General features: G+C 40.7%; 1 protein-coding gene across 2 annotated transcripts in view; it reads right to left on the bottom strand.

The window, feature by feature from the left end:
- Positions 1 to 676: 676 nt before the first annotated feature.
- The window catches only part of COL8A1 (collagen type VIII alpha 1 chain), a 150,911-nt gene continuing 125,675 nt past the window's right edge, over positions 677 to 25,912 (bottom strand). Inside the window, exons 4-5 of one of the 2 annotated variants that reach the window (XM_073616971.1) lie at positions 19,987 to 20,290; positions 677 to 6,664 (exon numbers count right to left, since the gene is read on the bottom strand). In XM_073616971.1, the coding sequence (XP_073473072.1) occupies positions 4,752 to 6,664; positions 19,987 to 20,287 (2,214 nt within the window). In that variant the 5' untranslated portion in view covers positions 20,288 to 20,290 and the 3' untranslated portion in view covers positions 677 to 4,751. The remainder of the gene's footprint in view (positions 6,665 to 19,986; positions 20,291 to 25,912) is intronic. The other variant, XM_073616972.1, reaches the window with a different exon arrangement.

The raw sequence follows: 25,912 nt of genomic DNA, 5'->3' as shown, positions 1-25,912 counted from the left end.
CCCTGCAAAGATTGTCCACATGATACCAGTCCCTGGCACCAAAAAGTTTAGGGACCGCTGCATTACACCATAGGTCTCCTTTAATGCTACAAATGTTATCTTTGGAAGTCAATAAACCACCACCAGTGTTCAAGGGGAAAATCTTTATTGCTCACCAACATTCTGTAGAAACAATTTTGTTTTTGCATCTTCTACATTGAAAACATTTTCTCCTTTGCAGGCTAACTCCACACTGAAATGAACAGCAGTATCCATTTGACATTATGCTTACATATATATCAGTGTAGATTTGTATTGCCTCTAATCCCACAAGGAAACATTTCAAGGAAAAAAATGATTTTATCTTTACATTAAGTTAAACATAATTCACTTTATAAGTTTAGCACCATTTTCAATGTACAGCATTAAACAGTCTTCTGTGCATTTCTTTAGGAAGTCTGTGGAGGCAAATGTGACTTGATTTTTTTTCCATTTTTTTTAAAACAAAAATAATTTACTGTAATATTTGCTCAGATATGGTCATACTAGGAAATCAACTGCGGTTATGTAAATATATATTTTGAAAACAATCTAGCCTATTGGATGTAAAATTAGAGCCCTGTATCAATAACTTGAAAACGCATCTGTATTTTTATATATTAAAGTATAAGTAAAAATATCTGCTTTTTTTTGTAGGTTTGTTTTTCCTTTTCCTTTTTTTTTTTTTTTTTTTTTGTAAGGTTTTGTAATGTAATGTGTGCCAAATAAAGAACGGTTTGATTATTCTATAGATAAGGTGAGTATTAAAACCATCTTTAAACAAAGGTTCTCTCTTTCTGTATGTTTATTGCATAGTATATGATGATGGGTGGGGTAGCATAGTGATCGTGTCGAATGCTCATTGTCTATAAGAAGTTAGTGATGTCTTGCTAGCAGCATTTCTATAGCATTTCTCTAAACTCTTACCATGTGAAAAAATATATATTTGCAGCATACACAGTACATACAAAGTAGTACAGAAAATGATCACACACTCCTTATCTTGGCAAATCTCCTGAGCAGTGCACTTTACTTCTAACTTATAATCCTATTAAATATGCTAAAAATATGAATTTATTCTTTACGTAAAACCAGTACTGTGTTTTATGGACCGGATAACTTTGGAATTGTCTGTGTCTAGTGTCCACAACAAGGCCATACCCAAAAGGACATGACAATCCAGCAACCTGACATGGATCCAAGGCTCAAGGATCATGGTAACCCTTAAAGCAACTCTGGCAAAACACACTTCACTAACTGAAGTTCAAAAAAGTATGCAGATAAGGACCTTTTGACTTCTCTGATTTTCATACTTGTTGCAAATGCCGGTGACTAAAAAAGTCTTTGGGGAATATGTTGCAATAACAAGAAGGCGACAAGCATCTTAAAGCCTAGTACACACGGACCGAATGTCAGGCCAGCATGTACTGGAGTTGGTCCAACAGAAGACGGCCAAGCTTCTGTCGAAGGAGCAGGACCAAAAAAGATCTGCCGATCGACTCCAAATCAGCGCTCTCAGACAATGGCTGAGAACGCTGACTGGAGCTTTCTGGCTGGAGGGGGGGGCGCCCCCTGTCAGAACACAATAGAACAGCAATGGAAATCACTGTATTAACATCGAATTGCTAAGAACTGAAGTATCAATTATTAATATTCATAAATGATTAGCCTATGGCAGTTCCATCTCTTAATAATGATATTATAAAATGTAAATATAAAATAGGATATGGAGTCAGAGTGCCTTAAGCCCATATTAATGAATGGTATTTTTTTTAAACACTTAAGGAATTCTAGAACGCCTGTTTAATATTTTCTTGCTTGATTAGCGGTTTCCAAGCTCCACTGCGCAGCTGTAAAAAAAAAAGTACATCAGGATCGGCCCACTGCTCCCAGCTGCACCTGAAAGGTGTCCATGACCGTCACCAATTCTGGTATTTTGTCTCCACTCACTTCCTCTGCTTTGCCATTCACAAAGCACAGGCTATGGTGACTCTGTGGTTATGCTTTAAAAATGGCAAACCGGGAGGGGGCAGAAAAAAACAACTGGTGTTTGCCACGGACACCTTTGTGGTGAGGCTGGGAGCCAGACATACAATTCCTGATTATTATTATTATTATTATTAATATTATAAAAGACTTATAGAGCGCCAACAGTTTGCGCAGCACTTTGTACATTTTAACAGCTGCTCAGCTTAGGGACAGATGATCAAATAAGAAAACACCAATTAAACAGAAGTTATAAAAATGTTTAAAGGCTTTAAAAATGTAAAAATCAGTGATCCTGGAGTTGGGATTTAGGGTCAGAGTAAAAAACCCAGAAGCTGATATATGTATCTATGATTGATGTATAGTTTTCAAAGGCTGATAGGCAAGTTATTTTTCCACATTTGGGAATGTTTGATGGTCCATAAAGCACAGTAACATGGGTCTAATAAACAAAAAAAAAAAGGCTTCTACTTAACAAGTACATATACATTCTGTACAAACATACATTGTGGATCCCCATGTCACATTAACACCTAGGAAGTGTAAAAAATGGAGCATGAAAAAACATAGCAATGTGGTCTATAGCAACCAGTAAGATGCTCGCTTTCATTTCCATTCTATCCAAAAAAAAAAAATCTGTGGAATCTGGTTGTTATGGGCCACGCCTCAAAGTTTTCCTAATAATAAGCCACAATAACACATCTAAAACCATGACAGAGTACAGACTTTCTTCCTGCTTATATCATTTTATTTTTGACATGTGCACCTTTCAAGAAACAGAGAGCAAGTAGAAGGAATGTCTTTTTTATTTTTTTTTTACATTTTATGTCTAAAAATATATTTAAAGGAAATCTATTTTTCATATTCCATTGATCGTATAGGATGTGAGCATTTCACAAGCTCTGTGCATTACTAAATAAAGAATTGCAAAGCACAATTTACAGCAGTGTTTCTCAACTCCAGTCCTCGAGGCTCCCCAACAGGTCATGTTTTCAGGCTCTACATTATTTTGCACAGGTGATTTGATCAGTTTCACTGCCTTAGTAATTACCACAGCCATTTCATCTGAGGGAAATCCTGAAAACATGACCTGTTGGGGCGCCTTGAGGACTGGAGTTGAGAAACACTGATTTACAGTACTACATTCTGACAATATAACGCCAATGACTAGATTATTTGGATTGTGATCAGGTCTCCTTTTTTTAAATTTCATAATTGGGAAATATAAGAAAATAACAAAAGCTTCTGTTCTTTATAAAAATATCAGTGCATGTTTTACTCACTTAATAGCTTTCATGAGTTTGGTATGTCATTTGAAGATAAGCGAGTAATGAAAGTTCATTAAGAGAAATACCTTCCTCTAAGTCCTCCTTAATATAATAGAGCTGTTCAGCTCATTCTGCTCATTCTGCTCAAAGCAGACCTATACTCATCAAGATTCCCGGAGAAGGTGCTGCTCCAGACTTTCTCTGTTGGTCAAATAACCAAAAGCCTGGACATGTGGCCAATCCTGAAGGGTTCTACTTATCAAGATTTACACAACTTTCACACATTCTAATCAAATCTAATGTGAAACTTGGGTGAAAACATTGATAAATAGATCCGGAAGATCAGCGGAACTAAACTCTGATCTTACCCTTCAACACAAGTTGAATGCTTAGACTTCTCATTATGAGCACAGCACTAGATGAAGCCTGAAGCAGAAAGTATTCAAGGAAAGCTAAGTAATCAGTATCTGGAGTAATATAATTAATGATTATTTTACTATATATTTACCATTCCTACAAGTTTCATTTTGCATTTGAGAATAGGCCTGCTTTAAAACCAGCAAAGTCACTGATGCGGACAAGTACGCAACTCAGGAGTTCCTACCGGCTGCATGTGTGTTCTAGTTTAGTGACTCTACCAATAGCAAAGTTGTACATTGCACTGATTTGGAAGATATATCTGAACACCAGGGGTCTGGGGGGAATTTCTTTAAAGAGAAACTTCAGTCAAAAGACAACACTTTGTAATAAATATGCTGTATTAATACCTGGTGGCCTGCTGTTTTTGCATATATTAGCAGGAAAAAATATATTAACAAATCCCATCTAATGTCATTGCCACCAGCTTTTGCCTGTTTGAATTCTAAACGCAGCTTTTGAAAACAGTGTTGTTTAATTCAACAGTTGACATACCCACAATGAAATACTAGATAATCTGCTTAGCTGTAGCACTGATATTACTACCGGGACTGTTGAAACGCATATTTAAAATATGACAAATACATTTAACAAAAATATGAATACTTTGATGGTGTTTGTTCTGATTGGAGTTCTGCTTTAACGACAATGTCTTGGTGCATTTTTGGAAATTGTATCAAACAAGTCCTGGTTTCACAGTTGCTGTTTTTCCCTGTATTCTATGTAGAGTAATTTGAACTGTAGTATTGATGGGATAGTACTGATGTCAGCTAGGATCCTGATGTGCAATATGTGCCAAGACGCTTTTCTATTAAAGAAGGCAGCACCAGTCCACAATGTCAATAAATTCTTCACTCTGTATATAATGTGCATAGTAGGATAGAAGACGAAGCCTGGGTAAAGAATGGTACATCTGCCGGTCTGTGTTAGTTATCGCCTCAGAGGCCTGGAACATATTTAGCAACATTTTTGCCACTGGTAGCAGAGAGTTTAAGGCAGTTATTACTGATATAAAAAAGTAAAAAGCCAAATTAATTTAAGAGTTTTTATCATTATTGCCATTCACATTGGATATAATAAATATCCGGAGAATGATGAGTGGACATACTGCCCAGCATAGAGTCCAGATGCTTGATCGGAGGGCATTTGAATGTATACTTTATCCCCAAGCATTAGTGGGACCACTGCACTGCCTGAAGCTTGGTCTAGGTAGCCCTTCTTATATTCATCATATGTGTACATTAATGGTTCATTGTTCTTATAGAGTGCCACCCAAACGTTGGCTCCTTTGCAATGGACATGGTAGGAGAAGTAGTAGATACCAGGAATTTCACAAGTAAATATGCCAGTGTGTGGATTGTAGCCTTGTCTACCATTATAGAGCAGTCTTTCAAATTTGATAGGTTCTCCTACTGGGGGGAAGGCAGTTGTCAGTTCAGCCGTAAATGCTGGCATTTCGTGATTTGGCACCGTTCCTCCCTTCTTTCCGGTGTAACCTTGATAGGATTTTACTCCATCAATTGCAGGCCCCATGTTTGGTAAATACTGTCCCATGCCTGGTGGCGTGGGTGGGATTTCTGCAGGAAGTCCAGGTGCACCTGGTGGCCCAGGAGGACCTGGCAATCCACGCTGTCCTGTAGGCCCTACTGGCCCTGGTTGTCCTGCAGGACCTTGGGGTCCTGGTATACCATTCTTCCCAATGCCAGGTAGACCAGGTGCCCCAGTTGTTCCTGGTTCTCCCTTTGGCCCTGGAAGTCCTGGAGGTCCAATTGGGCCACTTGGTCCTGCAAGACCAGGAATCCCAGTTGGTCCTTGCAGACCTTGCTCACCGGGCATTCCACCTTCTCCTTTGGGTCCAGGCAATCCAGGTTGACCAGACGATCCAGTTAAACCTTTGTGTCCAGGTTCTCCTTTTGGGCCTATTGGTCCTGGTAACCCTCTAAGACCTTGAGGCCCCACCTCACCTGGAAATCCTTGTTTACCTGGAAGCCCCTGAATTCCTGGTTCACCTTTTTGTCCTGTTGGTCCATCAGGGCCCCCATTGCCACGATCTCCTTTGGGACCAGGAAAACCAGCAACACCTGGTGGTCCCATAGGCCCAGGCAGACCTGCAGGCCCTGGCTCACCTGGTTGGCCTCCTATACCTGGTTCACCTATATGACCTTTTTCACCTTTTGGTCCCATGGGTCCAGGTGGCCCACCAAATCCACGATCTCCTTTTATTCCAGGAAAACCTGGCTTACCAATTCCTGGAAGACCAGGAGCTCCGGGTAAACCTGGAAGTCCTTGGTCACCTTTAACACCTGGTAATCCAATTTCACCTGGAAGACCATCTTGGCCTGGTTTCCCAACACCTGGAATTCCTGGTGGACCCTGAAGCCCAGGTGGACCAACTGGTCCTTCCTGCCCTGGTGGACCTTGTAACCCAGGGTTTCCTTGATGCCCCTTTGGTCCGTGGAAGCCATTCATACCTGGCTTACCAATGCCAGGAAGGCCAGATTGGCCTGGGGGTCCTTGAAGTCCAGGGGGGCCTTTGAGTCCAGGTAATCCAGGTACCCCAACTCCCTTATCTCCTTTTGGGCCTGCAATTCCGGGAAATCCTGGTGGTCCTTTAAATCCTGGCTCACCTTTTGGCCCTGGAAGTCCTGGTAAACCTGGTTCACCTGGTTTACCAATGCCTGATAAACCTGAAGGCCCAGGGGCTCCATGTGGTCCTGGCTGTCCTGTTTGTCCACACTCTCCTTTAGGTCCTTGATCTCCCTTTGGACCTGGTATTCCAATGCCCCCTGGTTTTCCTGGCATGCCTGGCATTCCTGGCTTTCCCATACCAGGAAATCCAGGTGGGCCAGGTGGACCTGGGTTTCCTTTTGATCCTGGCATTCCTTGTCCTGGTGGTCCAGAAGGTCCTGGTGGTCCTCTTGGTCCAGGTTCACCGGGTGCACCTGGTTCTCCTCTCCTCCCAGATAATGGAAGTTCTGGTAAAATAAATAAACATTTTATAATCATTAGTGTTTGTAAAAAAAAAAAAAAAAAAAAAAAAAAAGTAATAACATGGGCAAAACAATTATAACATATTTGTATCTATGCCTTACCAAAATATACCCACCTTTAGTCTTAAGGTAAACCTACTTTGAACAAGCGCCACAGATGTAGATTTACCAAGACTTAAAAATACCAAAACAGTATTAAACCTAAAGTGTTCTTTAAATGAATAACAGTAATGAAAACTCAAAAGGAAAACAAATGTATAATATAGTCTTACAGTGTTTTGTTGTCTACTGTTCTGTTTATACCCTATCTATCTAACTTGCTATCCTCAATTAACATCACTTAAAAAAAGCTCAACCAGCTTTTTTTTTTTTTAAAGTGTAAAACCAACTGTTTTACACTTTAAAATAATTCTGGCACTTTTGAAAAATCAGGAATTTCTGCTTGCAGCTGCACCACCTGCTGGTGAAATCCTGGCTTCTTTAATCAGATATAATGAAATAGATTGCAAACCCTTACATATACCCAGTGAAGTGACTGGCATCAGGTGATACATATAGATGAAATAAATCCTCCTACAGAAGTTGTACCTGTTTTATCTGCAGCTCTCTCTATATCTGTTCAAAATGCAGAATTTATAAAGCTTGTTTCAGCGTTCAGAAAAAAGAGTCTGGAGAGCTGAAGTTACATTCTGAAGAACTCAGTGAGGAGAGCACTGAGAACTGATTGGAGGGAAGTGACACCCCACCCCCCCCTTTTTCACACAGCACACAGGAACAGAGCTGAGGCTGTCAATCAGTTGGAGGTCCCTCCCCTAACGAAGCAGCAGACAGAAATGACACTAAGGCCTCATGCACACTGGACGTTATGAAAACAGCAGTAGCTTCAGCTGTAGAATGCCACATTAAAAACGCAAATTTTGCCACCTTTGCAGCGTTTTTGCATTAGCGTTTTGAGGTTTTTAGCAAAACTATAAACCTACAGAAGCGTATGGCTCATAAAATGCTCATAAAACGCAGAATAGCCGCGTTTTTCAGTGTTTTTTAGCCTTGTTTTAGAGGTTTTCAGAGTTAGAACATTTTTACAGCTGAAAAGCTCCTCTTCAAAGCCACTAGTTCTGTGGTTTTTTTTTTCCAGCCAAAAAATGCTGAAAAAAACCTGTGTGTCAATGGACACATAGGATAACATGCTGGGAAGTTTACTGGCTGTAGAACAAAATGCCAAAAGCCAAAAACAGCAGCTGTAAAAAATGTCCAGCGTGCACGAGGCCTAATTGCTCTTAACTGAGACAAGCACACACTATAGAGGGATATTCTTTGTTCATATTTCATGTTTGAGGTTTACAACCACTTTAAGTTATAATACAGTATACCAGAGAAAGATTTTAATGCTTTAAAGGATGGCTATAGTGTTTGTGTTTTTATGTGTTATCTTCAAGACTGAAAATGTAAAAAATGTATTTTTTTTTGTTGATATTTGATGATTTTTGATATGCTAACAAGACACACATCTATTCCCCTCCACTTCTAAGCCAGCAAAGTTTCAAACAAAGGCAGTCAGAAAGTGGGAAGTTGCAGCTGGGTTTTCTAATTGGAAAGCCCAAAAATGTCACATCCAGCAGGGAAGGAACAAGTGAATGTATAAATACAATTTATTGAACCACTCCCACATCCTTTTTAAAGTTGCCATTCTATTAAATTAAATTACTAGACATAATAAAACATAATCCCATTGCAAAATTATAGTCTGAGCTCCAAGTATGCAGAATAGCAGTCAAACGGCCACATTTATGGGGCATAGACCACTGATCAGCCACATTTAAGAAATACTGACCACTCACATTTAAGGCTCAACTGGACTTTCATTTTAACTCAGCTAAATATATTTCAAGTGCATCAAAACAAAAGGTAATCAAAGTATTAACACTTCATTTTCTTTAAAAAGCACCTATAGCCTTAAAAAACTGTCCCTTGCCAGTATGTTGCATAGAAGTACCTTGCTCTGTGTGGAAGCAATGGTCTATCTTTGAAAATCCATCACCTTGTCTCAACAGTTGCTGGTTTCTGAGTAGTTCCCACCTATTTTAAAGAAGTTTTTCTTTAAGGTAAAATCCAAAAAAGTATTGTAGTTTTTGTGCCATGAGGTACACCGTATTAACCACCTCAGTACTGCGCCATAGCCAAAGACAGCTACAGCGTGGCTCTCTTGCTCTGGGAGGGCGTCACTCTTCCTGCGCGCCCCCCTGGGATGTGCATCGGGTACGCTGTGTGACCTCTGTGTCCTTTGGACACAGCTGATCACAGATCGAGGTAAAGGGCCAATCACAGTGGCCCTTTACCATGTGATCAGCTGTGTCTGATCACATATAAACAGACTTGCCGGTTGTCGACATTCAATGCCTCACAAGTTGTCAATGTGTAATGAGAGCAGATAACCGTCAAAGTTGACAGGCCATATTTACATTGATATTTAGGGCACTGATCATCAGTACCACCTATCAGTGTCCATCAGTGAAGAATACAAATTACCTAAATTACTTATTTGCAAAATTTTATAACAGAAACTAGGAAACGTTTTTTTTTTTAGTTGTTTTTTGTTTGTTTAGCAAAAATAAAAAAAACCCAGTGGTAATTATATACCACCAAATGAAAGCTCTATATGTCTCAATGTATGACCACGCAAATGTCATTCAAAGTGCAACAGCACTGAAAGCTGAAAATCGGTCTAGTAAGAAGGGGGTGAAAGTGCCCAGTATTGAAGAGGTTAGGTTAGTCCACTCATTCTAAATATACAAAAAACACACCTGCCACATTTAAGGCAATACAGAACACCAAGATGCATGCCATGTGCACTGTAGCACAAGTAAATTGGCAGCTACTGTATGTGTACATTGACACCACAACACAATGCACCTACAGCATTATGGTATCATACAGCATTATGGTATCACACAAGTATAAAGCCAACCTAAACAGACAATTTTAAATTGGCATAAAACTTCCCATACCTCTAGATCTATTTGATATGAAAATGTCACTGAAATAAAAAAAAAAAATTAATGTAGATGATGAAAAAAAAAAAAAAACTACAGAGGAGACGAGGGGCATTCAACAGAAGACCTGGGACACATAGCTTTTGTGCCAGGGTCTATCAATGTAGAACAGGTTGCGTTTGAAAAGGAGCTGCCACATTGCTTTTTTTTTTTTTTTTGCGCAATTTTGTGGTGCATTTTTGGAGCGGCACCATTCATTTTTAATGGGCCTCCCTCTACTCTGAAAACGTACTAAAGAAGCTCATGTACCAAATTTTGGCACTGAGCCAGGTGCGCTTGGCGGTGCAATATTTGCAGTGATTTTCATGCGTTTTGTTGCACGACAATTGCAGTAAAATTGCACTGCATTTAGGTTGCCATTAAGAAATAATGGCACAGCATACACGTCCCGCGTTTTGCCGCAATTCCAGTATGCTCATGTGTGAACGAGGCTTCACAGTACATGCAGCTACAGAAGTCAATGAGGGCTTGTTTTAAAGCTAATGTACTGTTTGTAAAGAATATGTAAATAGGTGAATGCCCATATCTAGGTCACAGTTCTACTATAAAGATAACTTGTGTTGAAGCTGCCGTTTTTGCTTTTCTTCCGGAAAATGCCAGTAGCCTGTTTGTCATACTGATTCAATCATTTTGGTACTTTCTAAATCTCAAAGCAGGAACTAGTATACAGATTAGGATCCCTGACATAACTATGTTTATTTACTGCATGCTTTCTCTGGATCAGTGATTTGGAAAGTACTGAAGCTACTTGAATGCCGAGCCACTGTGAAAGGGCAAAGCATAGGCACATTCTGCTACTGTTGAAGGTTGCTTGCTCCTTCTCTCCTTCCACCCATGGAAAGTGAGGCAGCCAATCATAGTAATGGGCCAATTGGAAAGTATGTAGGGTGAGAAAGCTTGGACACCATTAGAACATGTAAAAATTTCCTGTTCAGGACTGCCCAGAATTGGGGCAGAGCAGGGGACTAAAAATTGCTGCAGATATGTGCAAGACTCCTTTATGCGCCTGCACTTTATCTATGAGCTGCTTCTTTTGTACATAGCATAGACAAATGAAAGCAGAACAAGACCAATTGGTCCACTGAGTCTGCCATATTTTTTAAAATGTTTTAATCTTATTATTTAACTTAAAAAAAAATCATTAACATTTTTTATAGATCTATGTTTGACCCAGGCATGTTTGAATCCACTTACTGTTGATTGACTTCCTACCTCTGCTGGAAATCTATTCCAAGTGTCAACTACTCTTTGGGAAAACAATATTTTAACCACTTCCATTTTAACCACCCACCGCACATATACTGCAGCAGGGCAGCCCGGCTGCGCGAACCAACGTACAGTACCACCACCTGTACGTCGGTCCGTGCATTAAATACAGCGCGTGCGCGCCCACCGCAGGTGCTCGCCCGTGGGTCCGGCGGACATTATGTCAGATGGCCACCCGTGATTGCGGTAAAGAGTGGCAGAACGGGGATCTGCCAAGGTGGATCCCTGTTCTGACAGGGGACAACATGGAGATCTGCTGTTCCTAGTGATCAGGAACAGCAATCTCTGTGTTGTCCCAGTTTTTTTTTAAAGTTTTTTTTTGTTTATAGCGCAAACAGTAATAACCGCAGAGGTGATCAAATACCACCAAAAGAAAGCTCTATTTGTGGGAAAAAAAGGACATCAATTTTGTTTTTGGGTACAACGTTGCACGGCCACGCAATTGTCAGTTAAAGCAACGCAGTGCCGTATCGCAAAAAATGGCCTGTCATAAAGGGGTTAAATCCTTCCAGGGCTGAAGTGGTTAAGATTAGTTTTGTACTTGACTCTTGCTAGTTTATGGTCCTGTCCCCTTGTTGATCTTCTTGATCTTATTGAAAATACTGCTCTCCTGAACCTTATTCACACTCTTAATGTAATAATTATTTCAATCATGCCCCCCCCCCCCCCCCCTTTCCCTTCGTTTCTCAAAACTGTACAATTCTTGAAGTATCTCCTGATGTATTTTATTATTATTGTTATACAGGATTTATATAGTGCCAACAGTTTACGCGGCGCTTTAAAATATAAAAGGGAGACGGTACATTTACAAAACAATAAAATACAAGAGGGTTAAAGGGCCCTGCTCATAGGAGCTTATAATCTAATAGGGTGGGGCGAGCAGTACAAAAAGTTGTAACTGTGGGGGATGAGCTGATGGAAGTATTAAAACATAAGTTGGAGGCGTGATAGGCTTCCCTGAAGAGATACGTTTTCAGGGATCTCCTATAGACAGCCAGAGTGGGAGATAACCGGACAGATTGAGGTGGAGAGTTCCAGGGGTATGGAGAGGCTTTAGAGAAGTCCTGGAAACAAATATGATAGAAGGAGACAAGGGAACTTGAGAGCAGGAGTTCTTGAGAGGAGCGAAAAGGATGGTTTGGGTGATATTTGGAGACAAGATTGGTGATGTAACTTGATTTCATCCCTCAGACCTTTCACCGTTTTTGTTGTTTGTCCCTGAATTCGTTTCAGCTTATCAATGTCTTCTTATATGTGAAGTCTTCAGAACTGGGCACAGTATTCTAAATTAGGTCTAGCTAAGGATCTATATGGGGGAATCAGGACCTCCTTCCTCCTGCTGGTGATCCCTCTAGTGATGCATCCAAGAATTATATTCACTTTTTCCAATGCCTGGTCACACCATTTGCTCATTTTGCAATTATCTGAAATAAGTACCCCAAAATATTTTTCCCCTGTAGTTCTGACCAACATTGTACCCCCAATATTCTATCAAGGGATTGCTTTTCCCTGGGTGCATTATTTTACATTTAGAAACATTGAGCTGCAGTTTCCACTGCTTTAATCAATATTTCAGCAATACCAAATCATGTTCCATGTTACAGACACGGCCAGGAATATCAACGCTATTGCCCACCCTAAGCCGGTCATAGCTGGTTCAAAATTCAAACCATGTATAGGCAGACTGAATGTACTCAAGTTGATTGATCGATCAACTTCGGTACAACCAGCCTGTTGGATTTTACATGCTATTATTAAAATATTATTATGATTTTCTTTCCTGCAATCAGTGGTTGCATGCAAAAAAAAAAAAATCGCTCCATCAAAGGTCCGGCCTAAGACCCCTTTTACACTGGGGCAGTGCGGGCGTTAGCGGTAAAGCGCCGCTAGTTTTAGCGGCTTTTCCACTGCTAGCGGGGAGCTTTTAACCCCCGCTAGCGGCCGAGGAAAAGGTTAATAGCACCCGTTTTGCGGCTTCGGCAGCGCTGCTTCATTTCAATGGGCAGGGGTGGTGGAGGAGCGGTGTATACACTGCTCCCCCACCGTCCCAAAGATGCTGCTTTTTTTCCTGTCCTGCAAGCGCACCGCCCCAGTGTGTAAGCACTAAGGCTTTCACACTGGGGTGGCTTGAGAGGTGCTTTTCAGGCGCTTTACAGGTGCTATTTTTAGTGCTAAAGTAGATATTTGCCAGCACACCAAGCATCGGCACAAAGTGGCGTCCAAACGGGTAGTTTATTGCATGAGCACAACACAAGAAAGGTGCAACGTTTCGGAGTCACCCAGGACCCATTTGTCAGGCATGTGACGAAGGGGTCCTGCGTGACTCCGAAACGTTGCACCTTTCTTGTGAATATCCAGATTCTGGTATTTATCCTTTAGTTAACCGCATATCCACTGAACCACCCAAGTCCTACCTTCAACAACTTTTTTTATGGCATTATGTGGAACTGTATCAAATGCTTTGCTGAAATCAAGATGTGCTACGTCCACAGCACCACCCTGGTCCAAAACTTTGATAAAGTAAAAAATATAAATCAGATTAGTCCGACAGGATTCGCCTTCCGTAAAGCCATGCTGCTTTGGGTCCAACAAATTGCATGTTTTTAGGTGACCAACAACAGATGATAAATTCATTGGCCTGTATATGCCAGTGTCTACCTTGCTACCCTTCTTGTGCATAGATATAATATTCATTGTCTACCAGTCATAGGGAACTTCTCTTATTAGAAGAGATTGATTTAAAAGATCTGTTAAAAGTCTATACTCAAAGTTCTCCTAAAACTCTGGCGTGAATACCATCAGGATCCATTGCTTTATTAAGCTTAAAGCCGGATACACACTACAGTTTTTTTTGTGCAACCCCGGTCCAGGGGTCCAGTCCAGCAATCTCCCACTCTTAGCTGTTGTGTTCTGACAGGGACAGTCCCTCCACCAGAACACTCCGATCAGCGCGCTCTGCCATTGGCTGAGAGCAACTGATTGGGAGTCGGTCGGCTGCTGGTTCTCCAGCAATGCACGTCCCACAGAAGTGGCCAAACATACACATGGAAAGACTGACATACACAGAATGTCGGCCGGTATTTTTTGTCCCGACATTCTGCCCATGTGTATGGGGCTTTAACCAAGCTAGTTCCTCTGCTACCTCTGTCTTTAGAAAACCTGAAAATGAACCTTCATCACAAGAACCATAATTTGTTTGCTCTGACGGGGCACTGAATAGTTGGAAGTTGGCAGAAAAGTAATAAAAGATCTCACAGCAGTGTTTCTAGATCAGAGAGCAGTTATATCAAATTAAATCCTCTTTCTTTGCCTTGGTCACACACCAAGAATGGGCATAAAACTAGTTGGCTATTTGCTTAACAAATTTTTTCTAAACAACCCAAACCCGGTGACAAAAAGCCTTTCTTATCACATCCGCTCCGCGTTCCTTCTTTGATAAACGTAAGATTAGGTTTATACCGACCTGGATGAAAGTGCCGACTTTAGCTGTGAGAAGCTTTTATATATCAGCAGCTGAGCCAACTACTGAGTTGGCATATTACAGTTTCTCATGCTCTTTTAGTGAGAGATAACATCTGAATTGCTGTAACCTGCAAATAAATAATCATATTTCTACTGATTTGGTCAGATTGTGCAAACATGGTATTAAAGAGTTAGTCTACCCATATCTGATATTTTATTAAATGGTAGATGCCAATGGATTGAGAGCTCATCAACTTCTTGACTCAGAGACATTGGTGGCAAGATCTATATACTGTACTGGACTTTTAAAGTCTCTCCATCCACACTGTTAAGCCAGGAGGTAAACACGGGCCGAATGTCGGGAGACACCAGCCGGTTAAAAAAAAAAAACGTCTGACATTCTGCTCATGTGTATGTCGGTCTGTCCGACAGAAGCTGGCCGTTTGGACCACGGGTTACAACCAGTAACAAACCAATAATAAACAGTTATTAAAAATATAATCGCTACCTCTGCCCTAAACCCAAACCCTCTTTTAGAAGTTGACATGAAGTTAAAAAAAATGTCTATGTTTTAGGGAACATGTGAAAATGTTCCTTTTTTTGTTGAATTTATTATGAAGAATAGCAGTGAACTTCCTTTGTCTAGCCAATCCAATGCACTGAGTCCTTTAACTCTATATCTGCAGTATGAGATCAGGCTCAATACCTCTGACCAGACAGTTCCATTAGATCTGAAATGAGTTAGTGATGTCACTACTGTGCTGCTCACAGTTTTTCTTGCTGGAGAGGAGTCTGTACCTGAGGACCCACAGTACAAATATCTCCCTGCTCTGTTTCATTCATTTTGTGGATCTCTACTTTATGAATCTTGTTTGCTGATGCTTGATTACTCCTCAATCAATCAACAACACACCAGTCCTCACAGGGGCATCTTTGACATGAGGAAACAAATCCCTGCCTCTGCTAAGATGGCTGCCTCCACACAGACTAGGGTTGCCACCTGTCCGGGAGTCATCCGGACAGTTCGGGTTTTGAAACATGCGTCCTGGTTTCAGACTGCCTGATACCCGGACACATTACTCAGACTGGACTATGGCTTCCCAGCAGGGTTGCTGGCTGCAGTTGTCTAAGCTGAGAGTATCTGTTACACTCTCTTTCACACTGCCCAAAGCCAGCACTAACAGTCCCCCCCCACCCCACACACAAACACACACACACATGGAAAAGGAGAGAGTGCTCAATCTAGTCCTCTTCTTCCCACTCCTACCCCTCTGTGACTGCCCACACTCCAATCCCCGAGCTGTGCCTCAGAAAAGGAAAGTGGGGGTGGGAGATTAGAAGCCCAACCGCCACAGATACATCTGTATGAGAGGTGCTGACTGCCAAGGGGTGAGTGAGCTCACCATCCATCCCTGTCTGTGACTGAAGTCTCCCCCCTTCTCCCTCTTGCCCCTGAGTGAGTACACTAAGGTAAATCCGGGTTCTCAGAGCACTCCTTACAGTTCCCCTTTATACCAGAGGCATCAGTGTTCCCCCTTACATCAGAGTCCTCTCTGTACATCACAGTTCTCAGTGTTCCCCCTTAAATTAGGGTTCCCAGAGCATCTCTTATGTCAAAGTCCCCATATTTCTCCCTTACATCAGAGTCTGCAGAGTACCCCTTTACAGTGTCAGGGAATTCTGTGAGTTCAGATGTAAAAGGGGAACTCTGTGGATTCAGATGTAAAAGGGGAACTCTATGGATTCAGATGTAAAGGAGGACTCTTGTGATTAACTTCATATGATTAGATATGTTATTTAATCACTTGCCGACCAGCCACTGTTGTTATATGGCGGGAGGTCAGCTCTCTTGCGCAAATCGCCATACCTGTATGGCGGCTCAAGCAGGCGCAGTTGTGGGCAGGCAACGACGTGTTTCGTCCCACTGGGGTCCAGTTGCAGTCCAGTGTGACGAAATGCGTCGGGTTTTGCTAGTCCAGCTCTTCACATTTGCGCTTGAAACGTTTTTGAACCTGTGATTACATTTTTATTTGTACACATCATTCAGATGTTGGTACTGTTCATTTAATAAATATATTTTTGACCTACACCATGCGGAGGCATTTTTTTCTTTTATGACCCCCATGTATGAATATCCATTGGATAGGACCATTGCATGCTGTGCCAGGACATTCGGTGATCCATACTGGAGTTCCTGTTCCCTACTTCCAAGCCTGGTTGACTCACTGCTGCTGGCAAGTGGGTCCACAGTTTCCAGTAACATTAGTAAATAAAAAATACTGCGCTATAAAAAAACCTTGAAAAAAAAGCTGCGACTAAAAGTGTTATACTACACCAAACCAATGTATAAAAAAAAATAAAAAGTCGCACTAAGCAATGAAATTTGCAAAAATATACACCAAACAAATATTGCGTGAAATACCAAACCAATAATTAATGATACATATTGGTATCTACAGATTAAAATAGGTGTATCAAATAACCCATAATGTGATTGGATATCAAATGTGAAAGTGAATATTTTATGATGATACAAAATCAGTCCATAAAAAACAGTCTGTATGAATAAACAAATAGATTCCAATGGAAGGTGAATCCACAGTGATGAGTGGTGAGGGTTCAAACTGAAGTGGCTAGTGAAATGTGAAAATCTCCTCCACCATTAAAAAGTACTGCTGCTTACCAGAACGTGTTGATGCCTTATGATCCCTTGACCACGTCCACTTGTGACGAAACGACGTAGGGAGGAGGAGCTATGCCCTGACGTCACCGCTGAGTCCCGGAAGCATACGGGATTTGTATAAGCCGGCCAGCTAATGTTTTACATGCGTTTTACTCTTCTTTTATGTAAGTTGCCACCTGTTTTTTATACTTCAATAAATGTAACAGGCTCACACTATGTGGAGTATTTCTGTTTTTTTGGCATAATATTGGTTCCTGCTGATCCTGTCTGCTGACCACCTTTACTGACACCTTGGAGACCAGGGCTTCCCAGAGAGATCCCGGGCTGGGGTTGCAGCCACTCGTTTTGTGTGGTCCCCTGTAATTGGAATCTATTTGATTATGTGACGTTTATTCATACAGACTGTTTTTATGGACTGATTTTGTATCATCATAAAATATTCACTTTCACATTTGATATCTAATCACGTTATGGGTTATTTGATACACCTATTTTAATCTGTAGATACCAATATGTATCATTAATGATTGGTTTGGTATTTCACGCAATATTTGTTTGGTGTATATTTTTGCAAATTTCATTGCTTAGCGTGACTATTTTTTTTTCCAGTAACATTACCTACACCTTACCCCAGGTGGAGGACGCACTATCCCGGGTGATCTGGCATCCATCTTGGTTTATTACTTGCCTTTGGTTGAGGACGTGGATTCTACGTTTATTGGCTTGATCTACAGTGTGGACTATTCAACAGACCACGCTGGGTCTTTTATTGAACTTATTTCACCTTAATTACTTTACATCATTATATATATGCTTTCATGTTGTTTTGGAATCTCAGTTCACACATAATTGTTCACACTGATACACCTTATTACAAAGTCACTGTTTACATGTTACTTTTTCCACGAGGTACTGTATATGCAGTCTATCTTTTATTGCACTTTTCACACTTTCAGTGCATACAGCATACAATTTATTTGTTTCACAGACTTACTTTTTCTTAATACTCAGCGCTGCACTTTATTCACATATGATGAATAAATGTGGGGGTTTTTTGTTTTTTTTTGGATATGTATTATAGCAAAAAGTAAAAAAAAATGTTTGTTTTTTTCAAAATTGTCGCTCTTTTTTTGTTTATAGCGCAAAAAAATAAAAACTGCAGAGGTGATCAAATACCACCAAAAGAAAGCTCTATTTTGTGGGAAAAAAAGGACGTCAATTTTGTTTGGATACAACGTTGCATGACCGTGCAATTGTCAGTTAAAGCGATGCAGTGACGTATCGCAAAAAAGTTGGCTGGTCATTAATGGGGCAAATCCTTCTGGTCCTTAAGTGGTTAATCGCAAAATATATGTATAATTTAATCTATGAAAAAAATTGATGTGCCTAACACAGACACACAGTGTAGAATGTAGCATGGTTAGTAATAGGCAATAGATCAGTTACATGGAGCCTACAGGCAATACTAGTTAATGGTCATTTGGCTGTACTTGTCTTTTTGAGCATACAGTTCAGGCCTTTAATCCAACCCACAAATGTAACACTTAACCCCAAACTGAACTAATAAACCTTGCCCTGACAATGACCCCAAACCCTACACCCAAGCCTTAACCACAAACTGACATGCACACCAAGGAGGGATGCTGCTGCAGGGTGGCCAAAAAAAGCCAGACTAGAAGCTATTTCCTAAACTGGGGGGTCCTGATAATGAGAACTTCTTACTGTCCACTTATTGCTCACAGGAATTTTCCAGCTTCCATTTTTTTAAATTTTGATATAATGTATCCAATTGGTACAAAAGCAATTTTGTAATTGAAAGCTAATATAAACATACATTTATGTTAAAGAGTAACTCCACCCTTTGGGTAATTTATGTACATTACAAGGATTTTAACCAACTTTGTTGCAGATTCCTACCTTTTGTTATTCTGAAGAAATCAGTTTGTTCCCCTGTGCCTCTGTGCAGAGTGAATCTAATGGGAGTGGTTTTATAATTATCAGCTGTGGCACCTGCAGGGCTCTAATGAGGAAAATTGCAGGATCTGCATCCCTTTAGACATGATTTCCTATTGGGAGCATTTCACCAAAAATGAAATTTTAAGTGCAGGGGATGCCAGAATGAGTAAGCACCAGTAGTCACAGTGTGAAACATGTTAGCTGTTGATTCTATCTCTTGCTGTATGTTTTTTAACCAATAAAGAAATTATTGTTGGAGTGCGGCCATCCAAATTGAATTTCTCTCTACATGCTACTTTGCATACTGAGCCAACACCCGTATCTGAGGAGGAGGAGAATTTTGTGGTCCAGACACCTGGAGCAGGTTCCTTTTTTCTACATCACTAACCTAGTCTCAAAATACCAACCAAATTGTTCTTTGTTCCTCACACGACGACCTGCTCTCTAGCACCCTTGTCATATCCTCCCATGCTCACCTCCAGAACTTTTCCAGAGCCGCTCTCATCCTCTGGAACTGCCTACCCTTTAATCTGTCCAACTATCTTATACTCTGTCCACTTTTAGACGATCCCTGAAAACTCATCTCTTCAGAGAAGCCTATCCAGCCCCCACCTAACAATTGTTCATTTATTTTCTCCATCAGCCCTTCCTTTTGCATCTCTTGACCCTCCCTCTTTGATGGTAAGTTCTAACGAGCAGGGCTCTCTGATTCCTGCTGTATTAAAATGTCTTGTAATTGTAGTGTCTGCCCTTATGTTGTAAAGCGCTGCATAAACTGTTGGCGTTATATAAATCCTGTATTATAATAATAATAATAATACTTGAGGATCTCTTAAGTACAGTGTTTTAAATTTACAATTGGCAATATAGAAAACAAATGATTTTATTACCTCGTCCGTTACCTTTGCCGTCTTTTCTCGGCATCATGTCTTTGCCAAACATTGGCATCTGAGGAATATCCTTTCCATAATGTGGCATGTGTGCCTTCTCCTTTCCCATGTGCCCAAGTGGTGTGCCATCTTTTCCTATTGGCATATGATGCATCTGTTGTCCGAGCGGCTGGTATTGTGGTATCTGTGGAGGTAATGGCTTCATGCCATAGTAGGCACCTCCACTGCTGAAATTCAGGAGACCCAACAAGATGACTGAAAGGAAAGGGATCTTCTGTACAGGACCTTGTGGTAGTGCCATTACCTAAAGAAGCAGAGCGATACAAGTGTGAAAAGATAAGAAAAATAAGGAGAAAAATAAGGCACCATTCTCTTAAGACTGCTGTTTAAAGTACAACTCCAGCTTTGTGACAAATTTGATAAGGTGAAGCAGAGTAGTAAAACAGTAGGATTGAAGAAAATGGCAGCTGCACACCAAGTGATAATCCCGCAATCAACTTTATTGTTCCAAGCACAGCCCGCACTAACCCATCCCACATTTTTCACTCGAAGAGCTTAATTTTTATTGCTTTGCCAATAATTTCTTTTAAGTGAAACATGTCAGAAGGAGGAGGAGTTTGTCCAGGCTGTGCTGCAAACAATAAAACTGATTTCTTGCTTGTCACCTGGTGTGCGATGTCCATTTTTTGGATCCTGTGTGCATGTGGCTGGAACGAGCCAAAAGAAGTATTGCTGCTAGCAAAATAATAGACTTCGCAAATAGTCTTCAATATCTATTTTTTTTGTTTTTTTCGTGAAGTGTATATATACTTTCAATTTTTTTATTTAAATGTTAAAAAAAGATCATTCCATGGGGCTATGCTATACTATCAAAGTACAGATACCTTCAAGAAAATAATTTTTATTCTGATTACAGTAAGTTTAGAATCTTCTCCAATGTAATTTAAGATATTATATAGCTTATTTGAAGAAATTCTCAGACCAAAATCAAACATGACCGTTGTCACTTGACACCCAATTTAACAGTGTAGAGATCCCCTCTAAACTACCATGTTCTTACTAGGACCAGGAGGAGGAATTGCTTCATTGCCATGGGCAGGTAAAATCTAAATATTAAACAATGCTCTATCTTCACTGCTATATCTGAGAAGTTAGTATTTAATATGTCAAGTATCTCATGCAGGACAAGGGACCTGCTGCCACTTGTAGACCTGAGTGAAGACCAGACTGCGTCATTTTATTACTTTAAAGAATCTTTTTTGAAGAGGAAGAGAAACCTCTATTCCAGATCCCGCAACGGCTAGACACATGAGCAAATGCCTAAGCACCTTTTCATGGGATCTCTGAGGAAGGGGAAGGTCAGAGTTCAGATTGGCCAATCCTTTCCTTCTTTGGAGGTCATGTTATCAAATGCCTAGGCAATCATCGAGTAGAATGTGGTGGTTTATAAACATGAAGAGGAAAGTGCAACATAGAAAAAAAGGTATTACATGTGAAAGATGACCAGTCCTGCACTTCTGAAGCTCATCTGCACAAGCCAATAAACTGGCAAGTTATGCTTTAGGTCTAGCAGTCTCTATGTGTTGTCATGTGCACATCCAAGGAATCCTAGTTTTGTAGTAGAGAGACAAAAAACATTTTTGGAACGTGAAGGCTGCTCTTAGCAGGGAGCTAGCGGAGGGCATAAATTACTCCCCTTAAAACAAGAGGAAGCTTTGTGTTACCCTAACTACAAATACAATTGTTCCACTAACAATGATGTAGTGCAATTGTCTGCCTGAATGTTCTGTATAAAGGTTGTGTGGAATGTTTAGGTATACGTTCATATTACATAGCTTTTGTAAACCTAAAGTTGATCATATACCTTACAATATGAGTATACTCTGTGAAAGTTCCTTACGATAACTCTTTCTATTCAATTTACATCCAATCAGGCAGTATATGGTTTTGGTAGATCTAAACGAGATTGTATGTACCATCAGACTGTAAAGTAAGACCATTATTATTATTAATATGTATTAATAATTTTCCTTCTTAATATACTGCAATATAATAAATTTTAAATTATTTTATTAACTGCGTGCTTCATTTAAAGTACCACCCTCTCTGTCTCCTTTCAAATTAGATAGGGATGGAAGCATATGACTAGACATGTGCATTCGTTTTCGTCCGAATGCATTTTCGTCCGAATTTCAGGTATTTTCATTATCGTTTTAACAAACGATAACGAAAGTGCAGAATCCGAAAAAGGAAAGATCCGACATAAACAAATGCTTTAGTTTCGTTTTCGTTGCTACAACAGTTCGATATAGATAGGAGATTCGACATGATGATGACAATAACAATCTGTGTCCATCAAACCTGTGGTTGAATGTGCCTAACCTTAACTCTATTAGTCCAAGATTATTCTACATAGAGAGAAAAGATTCGACGTAGGGGAGAAAAGATAAATAAAAATAATGATGATGATGAATGTTATTGGCTGATTGTAACCAAAGAGGAGGAGCAGTAAAATAGCTAGAACTAAGTACACACGTACACAAGGTTCTAAGAAGATTCGACGGAGCAGGTAAACTATACGACGTCATACAGTTTAGCTGCTCCGTCGAATCTTCTTTGAACATTCGACAGACAACATAAGCCTTCAATGACAGATTCAACCTTAATTTGGATTTTCAGACGAATGCAATTTTTAACGAAAAACGAAATAAATAAAAACAAATTTGAGGAGTAACTAAATAAATTTATTTTTCGGACGAAAACTAAATTCCGAAACGAAATATTTCAGTGTGCACATGTCTACATATGACCTTACAAGGTCATCGCTTCATTTAAAGTCCCCTCCTTGGTGTGTGCTCGCTCCCGAGCCCTGCTCTATGCGTCCATAAGACACATAGATCTACGGCTCAGCCCCGCCCCTTGTTCTCTCCTTATTGGCTCAATGGCTATGATTGACAGCAGTGGGAGCCAAGGCTCCAGCTGTTGTCTCAGCCCATGAGGAGAGAGAGACCAGGGACAGCCGAGGCTCCTGTGCACATTGCTGGATCAAGAGGGAGCTCAAGTGAGTATTACGAGGGCTGTGGGGGGACCAACGCGTAGCAGGTTTTTTTACCTTCATGCACAGAATACATGAAGGTAAAAAAAACCTTCAGCCTTTACAACCACTTTAAGGTGAAAATACTTAATTTGTTAAAGAGAAAAACCAAGTACAAAGGAAAATGATTTGGAAAAGTTCAATGATGACTCTGTTACACTGCTTCCCAAGAAATAAATGTGTATGGTGTATGTACAGTATATAGGTGAAGATAAATATGTGCTGACATCATGAAAAGTTCAAAGCTCACATAACGCCATAGTGCAGAAAGGAAATGTGTACAATTAAATATTGGCTGTTTCCACTGACACCTTACAGGCTGCAAAACATAACTCAAGGCCTTTGATGTTCTGTATTATAGCGGTCTGCCCTTAAAAGAAAACAAAAAAAAAAAACACACGCTCCTTTTAGATTGATCTAAAAAGCTAGGAATGCTTCCGTGCTGACCCGATGATGGCTCCCTCCAAAATCCCTTTTCTAAGACAGCTGTAATGAAGGCTATGATTAATGAAAGCGACAAGTGGAATATTTTCCGGGAACAATTCTTACAAAAGCTGTGTCCAGGGAAAACTACAGAATAGAAACTATGTGTAAGAATCACAAGTCTGCCATGTGTTCATGAGATTTCACTTCCACTCCCCGAACCTGAATGAGTTTTCATTGGAAGGAAAAAAAGGTTTCTGCTTTTCTTTTACAAAGTGGGTTAAATATTATTACAAGTTAATGTTGCAAATCCTTCCTGGACTTAAATTCTGAGCCCAGATCATTAAAAATAACTTACCGAATTTGTGCTCTTATATTTAAAGTGGACCTGTAATCAGTATAAAACAGATAATGCAGGGCAGGATTACATTAGCACCACAGATTTCCTCCCATTTAATACCAGCATGTTTCTTCAGTCCAAAAAAATGTGGCAAAAATTTAGTGCATCTGAGATATTTTTCTGCTCACCAAGAGTTATCCGAGTTATTAATCAACCTTTTTTTTGTCAACCCATACCAATCTGGCCATTCTGCTCTTAACTATTAACATATCAGTCTGCAGATAAACAAGCCACTGGGATGGTTTTTTTTTTTTTTTGCATTCTGAGTAAACTGTACGGACTGTGGTATGTTCACACCAGGTGCGATGGAAATGTGTTGGGCAGCTATTCCAGCACAGTTGCACCACAAGGCAAGGCAAAATGCCTGTTTCCTATGTGGCTGGTTAACATCACTATGTTGAGGTGGTTTGCAGGTGCTCTGCACTGAAAAAAATAGTATGGCAGGCCTCGCACCACACATCAACCAATAGAACTTAATGAAATGTCACTATTTGACATTTCAGTAAAGTTCATTAATAAAAAAAGTGAACAGTGTGCTACGATTGGCACATCTGGTGGGCACTGATAGGTGGCACTGATGGGCACTAATAGGCGATACCGGTGGGCACTGCAGTAGTTTCACTGCATTGCACCGCACACCAGCTGCTGCCATGTAATGCAGTGGCTGGTGTGAACATATCCTGAGGTATGAAAATCCCAGGGGAGCTAAAATTACAGAAATACTCAAACCAACCCACCCGGCCCCAACAATAATACCACGGTCAACATCACATTGGGGTTGATTTACTAAAACTGGAGAGTGCAACTCTGGATAGAAGCCAATCAGCTTCCAGGTTTCTTTGTCAAACTAAACCACCTCAATACCGGGTACTTTTACCCCTTTCCTGCCCAGGCCATTTTCCAGCTTTCAGCGCTGACGCACTTTGAATGACATGCAACACTGTAACTAAATTAATTTTATGCACACAAATAGAACTTTCTTTTGGTGGTATTTAATTACTGCTGGGTTTTTTATTTTTTACAAAAAAAGAAAGAAAAAAAGTTGAAAAAAAAAAAGTTTTCTTATTTTTTGTCAGTAAATTTTGTAAATAAGTAATTTTTCTCTTTCACTGATGTACGCTGATGGGGCTGCACTGATGGGCACTGATGAGGTGGCACTAATATGCTGCACTGATAGGTGACACGGATATGCGGCACTGATGAGCACTGATAGGTGGCACTGATGGACACTAATAGGCAGCACTGGTGGCTACTGATAGGTGGCATTGATAGGTGGCACTGATGGGCACAGATAGGCGGCACTGATGGGCAGCACTGATGAGCAGGCACTAAAAGGCAGCACTGACTGCCATCACTAATGGGCACTGATTCGTGCCACTTTCTGGTGTGCACTGAGGGGCTTTATTGTAATCAGGGCACTGATGATCAGGGCCCTGATTACCTGTCTGGGTGTCCCCTGCGAGGAGATGCCATTGATCGGCTCTCCTCACCACACACACTGTCAGCGTGAGGCGATGAGAGACGATTACCAGCACTTCTGCATTTACATGTGACCTGCTGTGATTGGACACAGTCGATCACATGGGTAAAGAGCCACGTCATCGGCTCTTTACTGAGATTAGGGTCGTGTCGTGTCCTGGCACGACCGACGCGCTGCATGTGAGAGCGCCCATTCTGGGGCAACGTCATATTACGTCCATCCAGAACTGAGAGCAACACTGCTCCTCCGTCATTTGACTGTGGGTAGGCGAAAAGTGGTTAAAGTGTCTGTATATGCAGTAAAGCAAGCTTAGTTTGCTCACTGTGGAACCTAAGGAATTAATCCTCTGCATTGTGTAAAAAGGCTGTTTGATCCTGTCCTCTCTGATCTTCCCCTTCTTCCACAGTCCCCAAACCATCTCCTGATAGAACAAAGCTTTGGAGTGATCTGCACATGCTCAGTTTGGTGTGCATTGCTAGAGTTTTTCTTTCTTGGGAAAGTGCATGTGATCAGCACAGGGCCAATCAGC

This window comes from Aquarana catesbeiana, linkage group LG02, assembly GCF_042186555.1.
Source record: "Aquarana catesbeiana isolate 2022-GZ linkage group LG02, ASM4218655v1, whole genome shotgun sequence".
Taxonomy (NCBI): Eukaryota; Metazoa; Chordata; class Amphibia; order Anura; family Ranidae; genus Aquarana; species Aquarana catesbeiana.
This window is presented reverse-complemented; position numbering and strand designations above follow the sequence as displayed.